Source organism: Tachyglossus aculeatus, chromosome 23, assembly GCF_015852505.1.
Source record: "Tachyglossus aculeatus isolate mTacAcu1 chromosome 23, mTacAcu1.pri, whole genome shotgun sequence".
NCBI classification, from domain to species: domain Eukaryota; kingdom Metazoa; phylum Chordata; class Mammalia; order Monotremata; family Tachyglossidae; genus Tachyglossus; species Tachyglossus aculeatus.
Window position 1 is genome coordinate 4,211,510 of NC_052088.1, and position 21,481 is coordinate 4,232,990.

At 48.2% G+C, this 21,481-nt stretch overlaps 1 protein-coding gene across 1 annotated transcript in view; it reads left to right on the forward strand.

The window, feature by feature from the left end:
* Nucleotides 1-21,481, forward strand: part of SPTB (spectrin beta, erythrocytic) — a 112,812-nt gene that overhangs the window by 23,257 nt on the left and 68,074 nt on the right. Inside the window, exons 9-14 of the mRNA XM_038765433.1 lie at nt 566-683; nt 1,431-1,589; nt 10,352-10,654; nt 11,604-11,754; nt 16,603-17,473; nt 19,083-19,220. Of these exons, the coding sequence (XP_038621361.1) occupies nt 566-683; nt 1,431-1,589; nt 10,352-10,654; nt 11,604-11,754; nt 16,603-17,473; nt 19,083-19,220 (1,740 nt within the window). The remainder of the gene's footprint in view (nt 1-565; nt 684-1,430; nt 1,590-10,351; nt 10,655-11,603; nt 11,755-16,602; nt 17,474-19,082; nt 19,221-21,481) is intronic.

A 21,481-nucleotide genomic window follows, 5' to 3' on the forward strand; every position in this document is an offset into this window, starting at 1 on the left:
AATTAACTCTTCCATTAGTCCTGCCTAGAGTATGCTGAAGAGTTCACTAGTGTTTAGGTGGCTATGTGGACATTATATGTAGGCAAAAATTGCTCTTGTGGCACAGAATCTTTTTGAGGAAAATGCCCAAATCATACTTTCATTGACTTGCAAATTGAAAAACTGATTTAAGAGCCCTTGCCAGTACAGAAAAACTTGAGGCATCCTGTAATATTAATTACCACAACTTTATACTGGCCAAGACTTCTTTGTTTCTGTTGTCAGAAGCTTCCCCAGTTAGTCTTCCCATTGTAGAAGTGAGGCTGATGCTGTGGTGGTTGCTGTTTTCTCTCATTAGAACTGTCATAACATGAACTCCAGTTCAGACTTTGCTAGGCAGTGCCACAGGGCACTGAGGCAGTTAAACAGCTTTATAGATTGATTTTTTTTTACAGTTTTCAAGGTAAATATTGTATCATGTCTAAGCCCAGCATCACTAGGACATCTGTATCCCTGTGGTCCTAGCAGGAAGTGTGACTGTGGAAACCCCGAGGAGTCATTTCTCACCATCTGTTTCCTTGACCAGGTTTCAGGAGAAAGGGAATCTGGAAGTCCTGCTTTTCACCATCCAGTCCAGGATGCGAGCCAACAATCAGAAAGTATACACTCCCCACGAAGGGAAGCTCGTGTCTGACATCAACCGGGTACAGCCACCTTTTCCGTTACGCTTTGCCAGCGAGCAGGATTGGGTTCCCTATGTAGGACTGTGAGACTGGGTAAACCAAGCCATCTCCTTTAGTGTTACTGATTCCACGAGCTGGCTGTTGACCTGCTGTCTGAAACCAATACAGATTAGCTAACTCTACCCCCCTGCCCCTCATCAGCCCATTCAGTGTGTTGCCAATGGAGCTATTTCATAAGATGGGGCCCCTTCATCAATCAATCGTATTTATTGAGTACTTACTGTGTGCAGGACACTGTTCCAAGCACTGGGGAGAGTACAATACAGTAGAGTCAGTAGATACGATCCCTGCCCACAAGGAGCTTACAACTTCTTGTATCCGTCGAGAAGGAAGGTTTTCAGCTCCAGCGGAAGAAAGATGAAATTGATCATTTTTTCTCAGCTGTTGCTTCAGCAGTTTGGGGATTTAAACAGTCTTTGGGAAAAGGAAACAGAAAATTGGGAGGCCACACCAGTCAACAAAGATTTCTGGAGCGCCCGCGGACTAAGCCTCTGAGGGAACTGAAGGGCAGAGGGAAAGTTATCAAAAGCAGATCCATCAGTATCCCAGTGTGGGTCCAAGAGGCCCTGGGCTGCCCTGCTGAGGGGCAATATCCATCTTCCTCCCCACCGGCTGCCTAATAAGCTTGCGTATCTGCTGAAGGGGGTGGTGTCTGAGAAATCCTGCATCCCCCATATTCTTGTTGCTAATGTCCCTTCTCTGTTGCAGGCCTGGGAAAGCTTAGAGGAAGCAGAGTACCGTCGGGAACTTGCCCTAAGGAATGAGCTCATTCGCCAGGAAAAGCTGGAACAGCTGGCCCGGCGCTTTGATCGCAAGGCTGCCATGCGAGAGACCTGGCTCAGTGAAAACCAGCGGCTGGTTGCCCAGGTAATAGGTGGACGGAGGCCGGTGGCCACTCCTGTGCAGTCTTCATTTTTCTGGATGCACAGTTTTTCCAGGGCTGAGGGGATAGGGATACGAGAGTTGAATTTAGAACCTCAGACTTGATGTTAGAGAAGCAGTGTGGTGTAGTGGAAAGAGCATGGCCTAAGAGTCTGATGATCTAGTTTTTAAGCCTGGCTCTGCCACTTACCTACAGTGGGACCTAGGGCAAGTCATTTAACCTATCTGTGATTCATCTATAAAATGGGAATGGAATTCTCTTTCTCCCTCCCACTCAGACAGTGAGTCCCATAGGGAACGATTACTGTATCTGACTAATAATTTTGTATCTACCCCAGTGCTTAGTACAAGGCTTGGCAGATAGTAAATGCTTAACAGTTACCCCAATTATTATTACTAGGAGGTCTTCCAATCCATTGCTGAAGGAGGGAGCTATTGTATGCCATTCGCCTTGTCCGATCTCCCAATAATAATAATAATGATGGCTTTTGTTAAGCGCTTACTATGTGCCAAGCACTGTTCTAAGCACTGGCGGGGATACAAGTTGATCAGGTTGTCCCACGTGGGGCTCACAGTCTTCATCCCCACTTTACAGATGAGGGAACTGAGGCTCAGAGAAGTGAAGTGACTTGCCCAAGGTCACACAGCAGACATGTGGCGGAGCCGGGATTTGAACCCATGACCCCTGACTCCCAAGCCTGTGCTCTTTCCACTGAGCCAAGCTGCTTCTCCCATCTTCGTATCCCACTCTTTTATCCACCATGTGGTTTGCGGTTCTGACTGCTGTTGCTCCTATCTTCTGTCTCTTTGGAGCAATGACCCTCCCATTTCCCCGGGGATCTGTCCGTCAGATACCAACCTATTCACAGTCTGAAGACTTCTCTCTGTTTCTCCTCCCATTTGCACACCCACAACTAGGCCAGAGACTCCGGTCCACCACCTCTTCAAGGTGAGAGGACCCCCAAACGTTCTCTCACCAAACTCCAAAGGATCCAGGCATGATGCCCAGCAGGGTGGTAGAGATCTGGGCTCTACGTGGCTTGTGCTTTCACTCACTGAGGGTGATGGGGGCAGCAGGGCACTCTCAATGGCCAAAGCTACCACCCTCCTCCAGATGAACACTATAGGAGCCAAGTCTGCCTTCCTGACGGGTAGAATGTTTGGAAACATGTTAGGTCAGTTTTTTCAACAAAGATTATGGCCTACGGTGTTGAGGTTCCCAAGGTCTGCTGCTGCCGTGACTCACAGAGTGGAAGGGGCAAGTTTGGAACCCAGATATTTTCTCTTGGAGCTCTGGGAGTAGTAGAGTGGTCTCTCTGGGGGGACGTGGTAGAGGGGCTGGAGCAAAGAGGGTGGTAACCCTCAGCACAGCACTTGTATATATATTTGCACAGATTTATCACTCTATTTTACTTGTACATATTTACTATTCTATTTATTTTGTTAATGATGTGCATATAGCTTCAATTCTATTTGTTCTGACGATTTTGACACCTGTCTACATGTTTTGTTTTGTTGTCTGTCTCCCCCTTCTAGACTGTGAGCCTGTTGTTGGGTAGGGACTGTCTCTATAAGTTGCCGACTTGTACTTCCCAAGCGCTTAGTACAGTGCTCTGCACAGAGTAAGCGCTCAATAAATACGATTGAATGAATGAATGAATGAACCTTCTAGCTTGAAACTTTGGATTGTTGCAGTTTAACTTACTTTAATTGTTGTCTCTATGATATTCTTTTTTTAATGGGTCAGTTGTCTCCAACGTAAAGTGAATGCTCCTTTTCTGGCAGAAACCATGGGTCAGTTGATTTCCCTGGATTTACCCCAGGGCTTAATTCAGTGTTTTGCACTTTGATCGCACTAGGTAATAATAATCTCCAATAATAATAATAATAATAATAATGGTATCTGTTAAGCACTTACTATGTGCAAAGCACTGTTGTAAGCGCTGGGGGAATACAAGGTGATCACGTTGTCCCACATGGGGCTCACAGTCTTAATTCCCATTTTCCAGAGGAGGGAACTGAGGCCCAGAGAAGTTAAGTGGCTTGCCCAAAGTCACACAGATAACAATTGGCAGAGCTGGGATTTGAACCCATGACCTCTGACTCTAAAGCCCATGCTCTTTCCACTGAGCCATGCTACTTCTCTTCTCCAGTGAACCTGAGGGAAATGATCTGAGGTGCTCAGCCCCATTTTTAGGAAACAGAGCCACCATACCAGAAATCTCCGCAATGGCTGAGCCACTGGCTTTAGGCAAGCTGAGGATGAGGTTGTCGGTGAAGATCGATTCTTACGGGATATGGTTTTTGCATGTGGGCAGCACTAAGAGAGAGGATGTGTGTATGTTTGCAGGGGGGTAGTTAGGGAGAGTGCAGTCCTTCAGTTGTTTGAAATGGGCTGAAGGCTGTGTACAATGACCCCTCCTCTCCATGCAGTCCACCACAGTTGGGTCAGTGGGGACCTGGTTTTCAGTTATCGGATGGGCTGGATCCAGGCAGTAGCATTTTCCTCCTCGCTTCTTGCTGACAAGGGTGCCTGGAACAGCCCAGTGACCTGGGAGGGTATCCTTTCCCTGCTCCTTCATCCACCAGGCTCCTAAGCTATTCGGGCCATGGGATTTTGGGGCAGAGTGAGCGATTCAACCAAAGGGATGGGGGAATCCTGTCAAGACCCCAAGAGGCCTCCTCCTGAAAGCCAGGGACCGGGAGACCTGGCTTGCTCTTTCCCACTCCCTTTCTGGAAGTGGTTTTTCCAGGAAAATGTCTGTTGTCTGCCTGATTTCTCCCGCCAAGAGTCCTTGCATCCTCCCCAGCCTGGAGGGGAGAAAGCTGGAGGACCTGAGAGAGCCGTGGCGCACAGAGAGGCAGGGAAGAGGAGGCAGGGAAGAGGCAGGTCTGGGACCCAGACATTTACTCTTGGGGATCTGGGAGTAGTAGCGTGGTCTCTTTCGGAGTGGTGGTAGGGGGGCTAGAGCAAAGAAGGTGGTAGCCCATTAACCTTCCTCTAGAGATAATTAATTGTCTGGAGGGGTGGGAGGAAGGAAGGGAGGGGGCAACCCTGGGGCGTTAGATCGGGGAGAGGGTTGGTGCTGTACCATGCTTTCTATCTAGAAATGCTCCCTCCCTCAACGGTCTCCTGTTGGCTAGGAAGATCAAACGTGCTACAATGTAGGCTTCTAAAAGGGAATAATCACATTTTAAAGTCACCTGGAAGGTGATCCATGGGTAACAATTAGTCTGGCATGACGACAGTTTCCGCGGAAGTTAGCTCGATTGCCGGGATATCAGCCCCGGACCTAAGGGGCCCCAGGCAAGAGGACACATTCATTCATTCATTCATTCAATCATATTTATTGAGAGCTTACTGGGTGCAGAGCACTGTACTAAGCGCTTGGGAAGTACAAGTTGGCAACATGTGTCACGTTGACACATGCGACACTACCCACATTGCGCCAGGCAGATGAGATAGCATAGTCATGGGGACTATTTTCTGGATGATGCCGACTTCCCATCGTCCTACAGTGTTTTCAGTCAGTAGCATTTATCGAGCTGCTACTGTATGCAGAGCACGGCACTGAGTGTTTCAGAGAGTACAGTATAATTAATAGACAAGATCCCTCCTCTCAAGGGGCTGACGATTCAGCAGAGAAATGTTAGTTTTCTCCAGGGAAACCCCTGAATTCCCTAGGTGCTCTGGAGCCTTTGCGTTCCCCTCCCAGGAGAATGGCAGGTCTGGTGCAATATCTGAACCTCCAGACTTGGAGGGGGAAGCCACAGCGGAGGCTGGAAAAAAAGAAAAAGCAGACAGAAAAGTATCTGGTTCTGCAGTGATGCCAGCCAGGAGACAGACCATCTAAAAACCAGTCTGTCCACCAGACTCTGGCTACCCTTCCAGGCTCTGACAAATCTGATCTTGTCTCCGTGTGTCATCTTCCTAGCTCACACAAAGTTGTAATGTATGTTACGCCTCCTGCTCCTTATCAGAAAAAGCTGTGGCATTGCATCCCTGGCACACCCTGGAAATCATAAAATCATCTTAAGTGTGTGGCAGAATGAGCTAAGAAAAACAATCTACAGATTAGTACTGTGTGTTCTAGTGGAAGTTGTTAAAATTGGAAAAAAAATCATAAAGTCCCAAGTAATTCATGCCGGTATTGCATATAGTATCTGTGAAATTTGTGAAGTGCTTACTATGTACCATGCAGTGTACTAAGTACTGGGGTAGATATAAAATCATCAGGTTGGACACAGTCCCTGTCCCATACGTTGCTCATGGGCTAAGCAAGGGGGAGGACAGGTATCGAAACCCCATTTTGCAAATGAGGAACCTGAGAGAAGTTAAGTGTCTTGCCCAGTGTCACACAGCAGCCAAGTGGCAGAGCCGGGATTAGAATCCAGGTCCTCTGGATTAGAATCCAAGTCCAATGACTTCCAGATCCGTGGTCTTTCCAGCAAGCCATGCTGCATATAAAACCATGACTAATCTCTTCTCTTCCCACTGCATCTACTTCCCTACTGTGTCACTTATTCAACTTGAGTTCTTGCCCTCTAAACCCTAGGAACCCACCCCACTTCCTCTCCCCACAGCACTTACATTCATATCTTTAATTTTCAACTCCTTCCCCTACCTGCTCATTTCTTTTAGTGTCTGTCTCCCTTGTTGGGCTGTAAATTCCTGAAAGGGGACCCTACGTACCAACTCTTTTGCAGCACGGCTCAGTGGAAAGAGCCCAGGCTTTGGAGTCAGAAGTCATGGGTTCAAATCCCAGCTCTGCCACTTGTCAGCTGTGTGACTTTGGGCAAGTCACTTAACTTCTCCCAGCCTCAGTTCCCTCAACTGTAAAATGGGGATTAAGACTGTGAGCCCCACCGTGGGACAACCTCACCACCTTGTAACTTCCCCAGTGCTTAGAACAGTGTTTTGCACATAGTAAGCACTCAATAAATGCTACCATTATTATTATTATTATTATTCTTTCAAGTGCATAGTGAGGTGCTCTACACAGAGTAAGTGCTCAATAAATACTATTGATTGATCAATGGATTGAAAGTATCGGTTTACTCTCACCACTATTCTTCTCCCACTACGCTCCAGCTCACACTCTTCATTCCTGTCAGGCTAACCTACTTATTGAGCTTCATTCTTACCTCTCTTTTCCTCCATCCTGTCACTTATACCATTTCTCCTGTCTGGAACACCCGCCCACTTCAAATCTGCCACAACATAGCTCTATCTTCAAACCCCTTCCAAATAGCATCTTCTTCAGGAGGATTTCCCCAGTTCCTTTTTTTCTCCTCAGGTCTTATCTTACCAACTACTTCCTGCTCAGCAGTTTTGTGTCACCTCTGCTTTACAGCACTCACAGTCAAGGGTAATACTTCTGTATGTATCACCATACATACTATTTTAGCACTTTCTCATCCACCTTAGCATTCTCTTCTTTCTCCTGTCAGTTTTGTTTCTCCCTATGGTATTTGTTCATTCATTCATTCATTCAATCGTATTTATTGAGTGCTTATTGTGTGCAGAGCACTGTACTAAGTGCTTGGGAAGTACAAGTTGGCAACATATAGAGACGGTCCCTACCCAGCAGGGGCTTACAGTCTAGAAGGGGGAGACAGAAAACAAAACAAAACATATTAACAAAATAAAATAAATAGAATAAATATGTACAAGTAAAATAAATAAATAGAGTAATTAATATGTACAAACATATATACAGGTGCGGTGGGGAGGGGAAGGAGGTAAGGTGGGGGGGGATGGGGAGGGGGAGGAGGGGGAGAGGAAGGAGGGGGCTCAGTCTGGGATAAAGAGGTGAGAGAGGGGTGAAAGATGAGAGAAGAGAGATGAGAGAGAGCAGAGAGATGGAGAGAGACAAAGAGGGAAGAGAGAGATGAAACAGAAGAGAGAAGAGAGACAGAGAGAGAGGAAAGATGGAGGGGGAAGAGATGAAGAGGTGAGAGAGAGAGGTGAAAGATGAGAGAAGAGATGAGAGATGGCAAGCAGGGAGATGAAGAGAGACAAAGGGGAGAGAGATGAAACAGAGAGAAGAGAGATGGAGACAGAAAGAGATGAAAGATAGTGAGCAGAAAGATGGAGAGAGACAAAGGGAAGAGAGAGAGAGAGAGATGAAACAGAAGAGAGAAGAGAGATGGAGTCACCTGCTCTACCAGAGACAGAGGGAATTCTTCACACATCCACAGCATTGCTTTAAACCTCTCGAAGGCGATGTTAAGCATTTACTATGTGCCAGGCAGTTTAGTAAACGCTGGGGTAGAAACAAGTTAATCAGGTTGGACAGAATCAGTGTCCCACACAGGGCTCTAAGTGTTAATCCCCATTTTACAGATTATTTATCTGAGGCACAGAGAAGTTAAGTGACTTGCCCAAGGTCACACAGCACATAGCAGAAAAATAGTGGAGCTGGGGTTAGAACCCAGGTTCTTCTGACATAATTTATTTTGTGTCTGTCTCTCCCATTAGGTTGTAAACTTCTTGAAGGCAGGGATCCTACCTTCTACCTCTACTGTACTCTCCAAAGTGCTTAGTACAGTGCTCTTTGCACAAAAGGCATTTGATAAGTACTATTGATTGAGTGCCTATTGTGTACTGAGCATTTTGAACATAGAGAAGCAGCATGGCTCAGTGGAAAGAGCCTAGGCTTTGGAGTCAGAGGTCATGGGTTTGAATCCCAGCTCCGCCAATTGTCAGCTGTGTGACTTTGGGCAAGTCACTTCACTTCTCTGTGCCTCAGTTACCTCATCTGTAAAATGGGGATTAAGACTGTGAACCCCCCATGGGACAACTTGATCACGTTGTAAACTTCCCAGTGCTTAGAACAGAGCTTTGCACATAGTAAGCACTTAATAAATGCCATTAAAAAAAAACATATGTTACAAGTAAGAGATGCTATCCTTGCTCTCAAAGACCTTTTAATCTAATGGGACCGAATCAGTTTTATACACATAGATGCAGTTTTTAATTTTTTCCTAATAAATAGTATTGGTTACGCTGTTATTAAGTGTCAAACACCGCTCTAAGTACTGGGGTAGGTATAAGATAATTAGGTTGGAAGCAGTCCCTGTCCTGCATGGGCCTCACAGTCTAAGTAGGAGGTATTGAATCTCCATTTTACAGTTGAGGAAACTGAGGCACAGAGAAGTGAAGTGACTTGCCCAAGGTCATGGAGCAAGCAACTGGCGGAGCCGGCAACAGAACCCGAGTCCTCTGGCTCCAAGGCCCATTTACTTTCCACTAGGCCATGCTGCTTCTCTCAACATTAGCAAGAGTAAGCAAAAATAGATAAATGAGCGGGTTGGATATTGGTGAGAAGTTACTAGGAGAAGTGGAAATTTGTTGAGGAATACTGCCTAGGAAATAATTAAAGCTCTACCTAGCAGGGAATAAATTGTTCTTTGGTAGAGTTAGTGTGAGTGTTATAAAAATAAGAGTGATAATAATTTGTGAAGCATTTACTATTTGCAAATAATAATAATAATAATGGCATTTATTAAGCGCTTACCATGCACGAAACACTGTTCCAAGCTCTGGGGAGGTTACAAGGTGATCAGGTTGTCCCATGTGGGGCTCACAGTCTTAATCCCCATTTTACAGATGAGGGAACTGAGGCCCAGAGAAGTGAAGTGACTTGCCCAAAGTCACACAGCTGACAAGTGGTAGAGTCAGGATTGGAACCCATGACCTCTGACTCCAAAGCGCGTGTTCTTTCCTCTGAGCCACACTGCTTCTCCATAATAATGTGCTGTGTGCCAAGCACTGTTCTAAGCGCTGGGGTAGATACAAGGTTACCAGGTTGTCCCATGTGGGGCTCACAATCTTAGTCCCCATTTTACAGATGAGGTAACCGAGGTACAGAGAAGTGAAGCGACTTTCTCAAAGTCACACAGCTGACAAGTGGCAGAGCTGGGATTCGAATCCATATCCTCTGCCTCCCAAGCCCGGGCTCTTTCCACTAAGCCACACTGCTTTGCTGCGAACCAATGTACTAAGTGCTGGGGGTAGATACAAAATAATCAGGTCGGACACTGTCCCTGTCCAACTTGAGGCTCCCAGTCTAAGCAAGAGGGAGAACAGGTATTTAAGAGGTGGCAAGTGACTTACCCAAGGTCACCCAGCAGGCAGGTGGCAGAGCCAGGATTAGAACCCAGGTCCTCCAACTACCAGTTCTGTGCTCTTTCCACTAAGCCGTGCTATTGGTGCGTGTGTGTGTGTGTGTCTGTGTGGATGGCACTCATGTTCCAGATATGATACAGAACAGACATGTGTGTATGTGTGGGTATATAATGACACATGTCTTAGCTAGGATAAAGCTAATATGGAATCATTAGCTAGGGTAAAGCTAATATTGGGGAAGCAGCATGGCTCAGTGGAAAGAGCATGGGCTTTGGAGTCAGAGGTCATCGGTTCAAATCCCGGCTCCTCCGCTTGTCAGCTGTGTGACTTTGGGCAAGCCACTTCACATCTCTGGGCCTCAGTTACCTCATCTGTAAAATGGGGATTAAGACTGTGAACTCCCCGTGGGACAACCTGATCACACTGTAAACTCCCCCACGCTTGGAACAGAGCTTTGCACAGAATAAGCGCTTAATAAATGCCATTATTACTGTTATTATAAAGAACAGGTGTGTGTGTGTGTGCGCACACACATATGGGAGGGTATGATTGTCCTTCACCACACCTCATCCTGAGCCCCACCACCGACCAAAGTTTTTCTCCTCTCCTTGCCCAGGATAACTTTGGCTGTGACCTGGCAGCCGTGGAGGCCGCCAAGAAGAAGCACGAAGCCATCGAGACCGACACGGCGGCCTATGAGGAGCGGGTGAAGGCCCTGGAGAAGCTGGCCCAGGAGCTGGAGCAGGAGAACTACCACGATATGAAGCACATCAAAGCCCACAAGGATAACATCCTGCGCATGTGGGCCTACCTGCTGGAGCTGCTGCAGGCCCGGCGTCACAGGCTGGAGATGACCTTGGCCCTGCAGAAACTCTTCCAAGACATGCTGCATAGCATCGACTGGATGGATGAGCTCAAGGTCCGTGCGGGCCAGGGGCCGGAACTCAAGAGGAGCTCTCCTTTGCCAGCCCCCGACCGCTCTCCTAGACCTTAATACCAATCCCACGATTCAGAGTCTTCCTCCCCTGGCTGCTTTCGTTCATTCAATCATGTTTATTGAGCGCTTCCTGTGTGCAGAGCGCTGAACTAAGCGCTTGGAAAATACAATTCAGCAGCAACTAGAGACAATCCCTACCCAACAACGGGCTCACAGTCTAGAAGGGAGGAGACAGACAACAAAACAAGTAGACAGCAGCTCCAGCCCTGGGCAAGCTCGTGAAACTGGACACTCCTTCACCTCCAAGCCTGGAGGGTGGGAAGGAGTTTTCCCTCCCAGCCCCTGGGTCAGAGATGGGAAACCGAGGACCAGGTCGATGAAGCGGCTTACCTAAACTCCGTCTCTATTTCGGTAGTTGACCTGGATTCCGTATTCGCTGTCTCAAGCCCACCGTCGATTCTGATGGTCACGAGGCAGGTAGCTGGAGACGTCCGCAAATCATGCAGAAACCTCAGGATAGCCAAGGGTTTCATCCTTCCTCCCTGCCCCCTGACCAAACCTGTTCTTCAAAGCTGCTCCCAAGCAGAAAAGTGGACTGATTTGAAAAATGGTCCTTGCCTCCGGTGGAAATACTCGTGAATAAAGGAATGCCTAGAAGGCAGAGGGCCAGGAGGAGGAAGAGGAGAAAAGACCTAGTTAATCAGCCCCAGATAATGGTGGGGAGTTTATTTTGTTTGACTCACAGCCAGGCACAGTTTACACCATTTTCTCCCAGATCCTCCTGGCCCAGGCAGTAGCGGGAGAGTCGCCCCTTTCCCCGCTATGCCTCACAATGGAGAGATGGTTAAATGCTCAACGATGTCTCTGCGAGGGCCTCCCTCCTTTTAGAATGTGCCTGCCTTCACGCTGCCTTTGTTCTCCCTTTGGCCAGATTCACCTTCTGTCCTCTGAGTATGGGAAGCACTTGCTGGAGGTGGAAGACCTGCTCCAGAAGCATAAGCTGCTAGAGGCTGACATCAGCATCCAGGCTGACAAAGTGAGGTCCATCGGAGAGGCGGCCCTTCAGTTTGCCAGCGGAAAAGGTGAAGCGGGAACTCGTCTCCTCACGGCCCTCAGCCCCTAACACCCCCCTTTTGACTGGCAAGAGGCACTGAGATGTTTTCAGAGAGCTAGCCGGGGTGGAATGGAGTCACACAGCCCGCCAGAGCTTTAAAGTCCTCCTGAAACCTCACCTCCTCCAGGAGGCCTTCCCTGATTAATTCACAGCATCTCAGTCTCGTCAGACCAACAACTACACTTTGTACTTACGGACTTTGATCTCCTCCTCAGCACGCACACATGCACCCCCCCCCCCCCCCCAACACACACACGGCAGAGGGCAGATAGCCAAAAACAGTAGCTCTGCGTGGATCACCCTTCTAAAACAGGGCTCCCAGAGAACTTTAGAGCTCCAACAGAGACCATCAGCTAGTTGTCAGTATTTATGTAGCGGCTCCTGTGTGTTGGGCACTGTATTGAGCACTTGGGAACTTACAATAAAACAGTCCTTGGCACATAGTAAGCGCTTAACAAGTACCATTATTATTATTATTATTATTATTATTAATAAAAGTAGAAGAAGGTCCTGCCTTTGAGGAGCCTACAGTCTAGTGAGGGACACTGACAAATATTGATAGTATACCGTGTGGCTTCCATCCCCTTCACCTCACAAAAACTGCCCTCTCAAAGGCCACAAATGATGTCCTTCTTGCCAAATCCAATGGCCTCTACTCCATCCTAATCCTGAACGGCAGTCAGCTGTCTTTGACACTGTCGACCACCCCTTCTCCTGGAAACGTTATTCAACCTCAGCTTCACTGAATCTTTTCCTCTCCAGGTTCTCCTATCTCTCTGGCCATTCGATCTCAGTCTCTTTTGCGGGCTGCTCCTCTGCCTCCCACCCCCTAACTGTGGGAGTCCCTCGAGGTTCAGTTCTGGGTCCCCTTCTATTCTCTTTCTACACCCACTCCCTGGGAGAGCTCATTAGCTACCTTAACTTCAATTACCATCTGTATGAGGTCGATTCCCAAACCTACATCTCCAGCCCTGATCTCTCTCCTTCTCTGCAGTCTCGCATTTCCTCCTGCCTTCAAGACAGCTCCACTTGGAAGTCCCTCTGACACCTCAAACTTAACATGTCCAAAAACAGAATCCTTATCTTCCTTCCCAAACCCTGTCCTCCCCCTGACTTTTCCATCTCTGGAAAAGTCCATCTCTGCATCACCATCCTTCCTGTCTCACAAGCCCATAACCTTGGCAATGTCCTTAAATCATCTCTCTCATTCAACGCACATATTCAACCTGTCACTAAATCCTGTTGGTTCAACCTTCACAAAATGGCTAAAATCCATCCTTTCCTCTCCACGCAAACCGCTACCATGTTTATCCAAGCATTTATCCTATCCCACCTTGAGTACTCTATCAGCCTCCTTGCTGACCTCCCTGCCTCCTTCCTCTCCCTACTCCAGTCATACTTCATTCTACTGCCACATCATTTTTCTTCAAAAACATTTCCCCACTCCTCAAGAACCAACCTCCAGTGGTTTCCGAATCCAACAGAAACTCCTTACCATTGGCTTTAAAGAGCTCAGTCACCTTGCCCCCTCCTATCTTACCTCTGTGCTCTCCTACTACTATCCACCCTACATATTTTCATTCATTCATTCAATTGTATTTATTGAGCGCTTACTGTGTGCAGAGCACTGTACTAAGCGCTTGGGAAGTACAAGTTGGCAACATATAGAGACGGTCCCTACTCAACAGTGGGCTCACTGTCTAGATGGGGGAGACAGACAACAAAACAAAACTTATTAACAGAATAAAATAAATAGAATACATATGTACAAGTAAAATAAATAGAGTAATAAATATGTACAAATATATATATATATATATATATATATATATACATATATACAGGTGCTGTGGGGAAGGGAAGGAGGTAAGATGGGGGGATAGAGAGGGGGACGAGGGGGAGAGGAAGGAGGGGGCTCAGTCTGGGAAGGCCTCCTGGAGGAAGTGAGCTCTCAGTAGGGCCTTGAAGGGAGGAAGAGAGCTAGCTTGGCGGATGTGGGTAGGGAGGGCATTCCAGGCCAGGGGGATGACGTGGGCCGGGGGTCGACTGCGGAACAGACGAGAACGAAGCACGGTGAGGAGATTAGTGGCAGAGGAGCGGAGGGTGCGGGCTGGGCTGTAGAAGGAGAGAAGGGAGGTGAAGTAGGAGGGGGCGAGGTGATGGACAGCCTTGAAGCCCAGGGTGAGGAGTTTCTGCCTGATGCGTAGGTTGATTGGTAGCCACTGGAGATATTTGAGGAGGGGAGTAACATGCCCAGAGTGTTTCTGGACAAAGACAATCTGGGCAGCGGCATGAAGTATGGATTGAAGTGGAGAGAGACAGGACTATGGGAGATTGGAGAGGAGGCTGATACAGTAATCCAGACAGGATAGGATGAGAGCTTGAACGAGCAGGGTAATGGTTTGGATGGAGAGGAAAGGGCGGCTCTTGGCAATGTTGCGGAGCTGAGACCGGCAGGTTTTGGTGACCGCTTGGATGTGAGGGGTGTACGAGAGATGGAATCGAGGATGACACCAAGGTTGTGGGCTTGTGAGATGGGAAGGATGGTAGTGCCGTCAACAGTGATGGGAAAGTCAGGGAGAGGGCAGGGTTTGGGAGAGAAGACAAGGAGTTCAGTCTTGGACATGTTGAGTTTTAGGTGGCGGGCAGACATCCAGATGGAGATGTCCCAAAGGCAGGAGGAGATGCGAGCCTGGAGGGAGGGAGAGAGAGCAGGGGCAGAGATGTAGATTTGGGTGTCATCAGCGTAGAGATGATAGTTGAAGCCATGGGAGCGAATGCGGTCACCAAGGGAGTGAGTGTAGATCGAGAACAGAAGGGGACCAAGAACTGAGCCTTGAGGAACCCCTACAGTAAGGGGATGGGAGGGGGAGGAGGAGCCCGCAAAAGAGACTGAGAATGAACGACCAGAGAGATAAGAGGAGAACCAGGAGAGGACGGAGTCTGTGAAGCCAAGGTTGGATAGCATGTTGACGAGAAGGGGGTGGTCCACAGTGTCGAAGGCAGCTGAGAGGTCGAGGAGGATTAGGATAGGTTAGGATATTTTGCTCCTGTAATGCCAATGCACTCACTATACCTTGATCTCGTTTCTCTTGCCACTGACCTCTTGCCCACGTTCTGCCTCTGGCCTGGAACGGGTGTCCCACCCTCTTCATATCCAACAGACAATCACTCTCCCCACCTTCAAAACCTTATTGAAGGCACATCTCTTCCAAGAGGCCTTCTCTGACTAAGCCCTCATTCCTCTTCTGCCACTCTCTTCTGTGTCACTTTTTCACTTGGATTTGCCCCCTTTATTCACTCCTTGCTCCCCTCAGCACTTATATATGTATATATATATATGGGAAGCAGCATGGCTCAGTGGAAAGAGCCCAGGCTTTGGAGTCAGAGGCCATGGGTTCTCCGCTCCGCCAATTGTCAGCTGTGTGACTTGGGGCAAGTCACTTCACTTCTCTAGGCCTCAGTTACCTCATCTGTAAAATGGGGATTAAGACTGTGAGCCCCCCGTGGGACAACCTGCTCACCTTGTAACCTCCCCAGCGCTTAGAACAGTGCTTTGCACATAGTAAGCACTTAATAAATGCTATCATCATTATTATTATATAAATACCATAATATTTATGCACTCATAAATATCCATAATTCATTTATTTATGTTAATGTCTGTTTCCCACTCTAGATTGTAAGCTTGTTGTGGCCAGGGAACGTGTCTACCAACTTTGTTATGTTGTTACATTATACTCTAGCATTAGTACAGTGCTCTATATACAGTAAGTTCTCAATAAATTATATTAATTGGTTGATTGATAGATTGATAATGGGAATTAGGGGGAAAACATAGATGCAGGTGGAGTAATAATAATTATCATTATGTTATTGAAGCGCTTACTATGTGCCAAGCACTGTTGTGAGCCCTGGGGTAGATACAAGGTAATCAGGTTGTCCCACGTGGAGCTCACAGTCTTAATCTCCATTTTCTAGATGAGGTAACTGAGGCACAGAGAAGTTAAATGGCTTACCCCAGGTCACCCAGCAGACAAGTGGCAGAGCCGGGATTAGAACCCATGTCCTATGACTCACAGGCCCGTGCTCTTTCCACTAAGCCACGCTGCTTCCCTAAACAACAGTAAACCAAAAATGAATAAATAAATGAGTGAAATTAATAAATCAATGCCCACCAAATGCCAAGGCTGGGGACTGGATTGATACCACCAGGGAGGTGGGGATGATAATAATAACAATAATGGTGATGCCAAGCACTGTACTAAACATTGGGCAGATATAACACAGTCAGGATGGACACAGCCCCTGTCTCCTCTGGGCTGAGCCTGGGCCAGCTCCTGGAAGGAGCTTTCAACAGTGCTTGGCACATAGTAAGCGCTTAACAAATACCATCATTATAATAATAATCATATGTAATATAATAATAATAATAGTATTATTATTATATAGAGAAGCAGCATGGCTCAGTTGAAAGAGCTCAGGCTTGGGAGTCAGAGGTCATGGGTTCTAATTCTGACTCCACCACATGTCTGCTGTGTGACTTTGGGCAAGTCACTTCAATTCTCTGTGCCTCAGTTTCCTCATCTGTAAAGTGGGGATTAAGTCTGTGAGCCCCAAGTGGGACAACCTCATTACCTTGTATCTTCCCCAGTGCTTAAAACAGTGGTTGGCACATAGTAAGTGCTTAACAAACACCATCATTATTATTATTATTATTATTCCCCCATGGCATTTCCATCATTCCTTCGTGGTCCCGGTGCGAATAATCCCTCTCCGTCTGTGTTTTCCTCTCCTTCTCCACTTTCCCCTTCAGATTACCAGCCCTGCGACCCAAAGGTGATTGAGGACCGGGTCAAGCACTTGGAGCTGTGTTTCTCAGAGCTGAGCTCCATGGCGGCAGGGAGGAAGGCCCGCCTGGAGCAGTCCAAGCGGCTGTGGAAGTTCATCTGGGACATGGACGAGGCCGAGAGCTGGATCAAGGAGAAGGAGCAGATCTACTCGTCGCTGGATTACGGCAAGGACCTGACCAGCGTGCTCATCCTTCAGCGCAAGCACAAGGCCTTCGAGGACGAGCTGCGGGGGCTGGAAGCCCACCTGGAGCAGACCATCCACGAGGCAGAGGGCATGGTGGTCCGCAAGCAGTTCGGGCACCCCCAGATCGAGGCCCGCATCCAGGCCGTGTCCGTCCTGTGGAGCCAGCTGCAGGAGCTGGCTGCCTTCCGCAAGAAGAACCTGCAGGACGCAGAGAACTTTTTCCAGTTCCAGGGAGATGCCGACGAACTGCAGGCGTGGCTGCGGGATGCCCTGCGTTTGCTGTCCGGGGAGGATGTCGGCCAAGACGAGGGGGCGACGCGGGCCCTGGGGAAAAAGCACAAGGACTTTCTGGAGGAGCTGGAGGAGAGCCGGGAGGTGCTGGAACATCTGGAACAGCAGGCCCAGGGCTTTCCGCAGGAGTTCCGGGACGCCCCGGAAGTGGGTAACCGGCTGGCTGCCATCCGAGATCTCTATCAGCAGGTGCTGGCCCAGGCTGACCTGCGTCGGCAGAGGCTGCAGGACGCCCTGGGCCTTTACACGGTCTTCGGGGAGACCGACGCCTGCGAACTGTGGATGAGCGAGAAGGAAAAGTGGCTAGAGCAGATGGACCTCCCGGACACCCTGGAGGACCTAGAGGTTGTCCAGCACAGGTCAGAGCCAGGGGACCCAGCCCCAAATGGCCCCAGGGAAAGGAGGAGGGGAGGGAGCACCAGAGACTCCCCGAGAGGCCAAGGGACCTGGGCGTAGCTGCTCGGCGGGGAGTCGGGATGCCCGGCTTCCATGTCTGCCTTTAAGGCTGGTTTGTTCTGTGCTCCTCACCTGGCACCTTGGTTTCCTTACTGCAGATTGGCAGTAAGTGATCCCATCCCCGTCGGCCTCGGGGAGGACCTTGAGAAGAGGGAGGAGCGAGGACAGTGAAGTCCTCAGGATTCCCTGGCGTTGACTGGTTAGTCAATCAGCAGAGGCATCTATTGACCACCTACTTCCTCTGATGGTTTTCAGTGTCTGGTGCCAAGCCTTCAGGCTGGGGATGTGGGGTTAGCAGGCCTCTGCTGAGTTCCTCCAGGCCCTGGATGCTTTCCACAATATCCACAATGGATAGACCATTCTATCAGCCCTTCCCTTCTGTCTCCCCCGTTCAGGGAGCTGGAGTTCCTATTACCGGCTTAAAGATGTGGGTCCTGGGGGCTGGATACCTTACAGTCATTCTCCAAGAGGAACTTATGCCACCAGAATGTCTTTTCTCCCTGCCCTTCACTTCTTCAGTGCCTCTATCTCCCCATCAATCACAATAGACTGTGCAGAGGGTCAGCTCCAAAGAGGCCGGGCAACCATTTTATGTGGGCAAGATGTCTGGATGTCTGGGTCAGAAATGCACTTGGGCCTCAATGGATGCAATATTTCTGGCAAAAGCTCTCTCCATTCTAAAGAACTAGAAGAATGCCTGCATTCTCCCCTTCACTGTGCAGATTTCCTAAAGCCGTGGCCATAGAGAGCGTGAGCCCCTTGGCGTTCCTCAGTCCCTGGATGGGGGTGAAGAGGAAGTGCTGGCCTGCCTCATTTACCTCATGTGTAAAATGGGGATTGAGACTGTGAGCCCCATGTGGGACAAGGTCTGTGTCCAACCTGCTTAACTTGTACCTACCCCAGTGCTTGGAACAGTGCTTGGCATACAGGAAGTGCTTAACAAGCGCCATAATTACTATAATTATTATTATTATGCTTGACATGGTCTTGTGGGCAGCACCTGGGGCAGTAGGGCAGTGCCTGTTCTCCCCTTGTTCAAAGCTTGGGATGGAAAATCGAGTTTGTGGTCAAAACCCCTGAATCTTGGGCAGTGGGGGGTCATGAGCCTGAGGAAAGGGGCCTCTAAGTTTTATGGTCCAGCTGGGTGCTCAGCTGGCGGAAAAACCATTTTCTCTGCTAAGCCCCACCTAGCAGGAAGTTTACGATGGTGGCCTGCAATTTTGAGATTCTGGTAGATTATAACAGATTGGGCCCAATGCCAAATGTTTAAAGCATCAGTTGATTTTACAGCAGAGGAATCTCCCAGAGTTGGCAGCTGCTAGAATTCCCTCAAGGGACCCCCTTTCTCTTATTGTTTTCCCCTTTTAGACAAATGAGTGCGAACTAATAGGAGGAAGAGAGGATGGTATGGAGAGAAAGATCTTGGGTCAACTTTGCTGTTGGTGTGTAGCATTGTGGTAGTTGTCATTGTCATAGCACCCACCTGTGTGTTGTTTTCTGGGTCTTTGATAGATTTGACATCCTGGACCAGGAAATGAAGACTCTGATGGTCCAGATTGATGGGGTGAACCAGGCGGCCAACAGCCTGGTTAACAGTGGCCACCCACGCAGTAGAGAAGTGAAGAAGTGCCAGGATCATCTGAACGCCAGGTATGGCTCAGCCTCTGAGGATACGGCACATCCTGGGAAGGATTGCCCGAGTTCCCTATCCTGCTTCCTTTTCCGATCCAGTCCATGTTCCAAATCCCTCAATCACCTTCTCCTGGATTGTCTTCCACCTCCTACCATTAGCTGAATACATACCCTTTTCTCTGCACACCAGAAAAGGAGTGTACCCTTCGCTTTTTTCATTCAGTGCCCCACTAGACAAAGTGTCAGAAAAGGCTTTCACTGAGTGGAAAACTTAATGGCTGTAGTGATCTGTGTTTATGTAGCCTAGTGGAATGAGTACAGAGCTGGGAATTGAAGGATCTGGGTTCTAATCCCCGTTCTGTCACTTGCAGACTGTGTGATCGTAGGAAGGTCACTTCACTTCTCTTTGAGTGAAGTGAGTTTCCTCTTCTGTAAAATGGGGTTTAATACCTGTTCTCCTTCCTATTTAGACAGTGAGCCCCAAATGGGACAGGAACTGTGTCCAACCTGATTACATTGTATCTACCTACCCCAGCTCTTAGTACAGTGCTTGGCACATAGTAAGCGCTTAATGAATACCAGAATTACTATTATTATTATTGTGGAGAGGAGGGCAGGGTGTGTAAGTTCCTACTAACTCTGTTGCACTCTCCCAAATGCTGAGTAGAAATACACAGTACACATAAATGGACTCAATAAATTCTACAGATGAATGCATGAAAGCAAATTTAGGCCAGATTTAAGCATGTGGTCACATGCCTATTTCTCTGAGTTTCTTGGGTCGAGTAAAGTGCTTTCTGGGTGCCCCAGCCTCTAAATGCAGAAGAAAATGGTTCATGTCGGATAGCTCAAGACTTACTGTGGAACTGGTTTGAGAAAGGAGAATTAACAGGAAACCCTTGATCATGCTGGGAAATTGGAACATTGAACCACAACCTGTGGAAACTCTTCCTTGGCATGTTGTGTCTTGTCCATTAATTTCTAAGGGAATTTTGGAGACCAAGTAGGTTACTACACACAACACACACACACACACACACACACACACACACACACACACACACACACACACACATATTCTGTCTCTCTGTCTCTCTCTCTCTCTCCCCTGCTCTGGTAGCAATAGGTAAGCAGTAGGCGAATCCTTATGGTGATCTGGAAATAGCCCGGGCTTTGGAGTCAAAGGTCATGGGTTCAAATCCTGGCTCTGCCAATTGTCAGCTGTGTGACTTTGGGCAAGTCACTTCACTCCTCTGTGCCTCAGTTCCCTCATCTGTAAAATGGGGATTAAGACTGTGAGCCCCACATGGGACAACCTGGTTACCTTGTAACCTCCCCAGTGCTTAGACCAGTGCTTTGCAATCAATCAATCAATCAATCGTATTTATTGAGCACTTACTGTGTGCAGAGCACTGTACTAAGTGCTTGGGAAGTACAAGTTGGCAACATATAGAGACAGTCCCTACCCAGCAGTGGGCTCAGTAAGTGCTTAATAAATGCCATCATTATTATTATTATCTGAAGAGAGGAACAGATTCAGTGAGTGGAGAAGGGGAACTCAGTGGTGGACTTAGATATTTCTGAAAGCCCAGGGCAACTGGAGTTGGCCGTGGGTGACCTGTCCAAGGTGGGCCGGGGTTTTAACATTTTGTGATTTGTAGACTCTAGGCAGTGAGGTGGCAGCTTTCCCCAGGGAACCACAGTCCCGCTCACCCTTAATCAATCAATCAATCAATCGTATTTATTGAGCGCTTACTATGTGCAGAGCACTGTACTAAGCGCTTGGGAAGTACAAATTGGCATCACATAGAGACAGTCCCTACCCGATAGTGGGCTCACAGTCTAAAAGGGGGAGACAGAGAACAGAACCAAACATACCAACAAAATAAAATAAGTAGGATAGAAATGTACAAGTAAAATAAATAAATAAATAAATAAACAGAGTAATAAATATGTACAACCATAACACTCCCCTCACCTCCTCGGAGCCTCCTCCATGACCCCTACGAGCCCTGGGCAGTGGGGTTTCCTCTGCCTAGGGCCAACATTCAGTGGCAGGGGCTGGTGAGTCCCTTGCGACTCTTCTCCACTTGCTGGGTGGTTTGAGCACATATGCTTTAGTTTTCACTATTTCCCTGCCATGGCAGCAGGTTGCAGTAGGCGTCTGCATCAGCCTTTTCAATAGCAAAGGTGCCCTCTCCCACGAAGTCCCAAGCCATGTAATAGCAGCAGCAGTAGTCCTCCTTTTGACTTTCTCACCATCATCCTCCCTGTCTCAC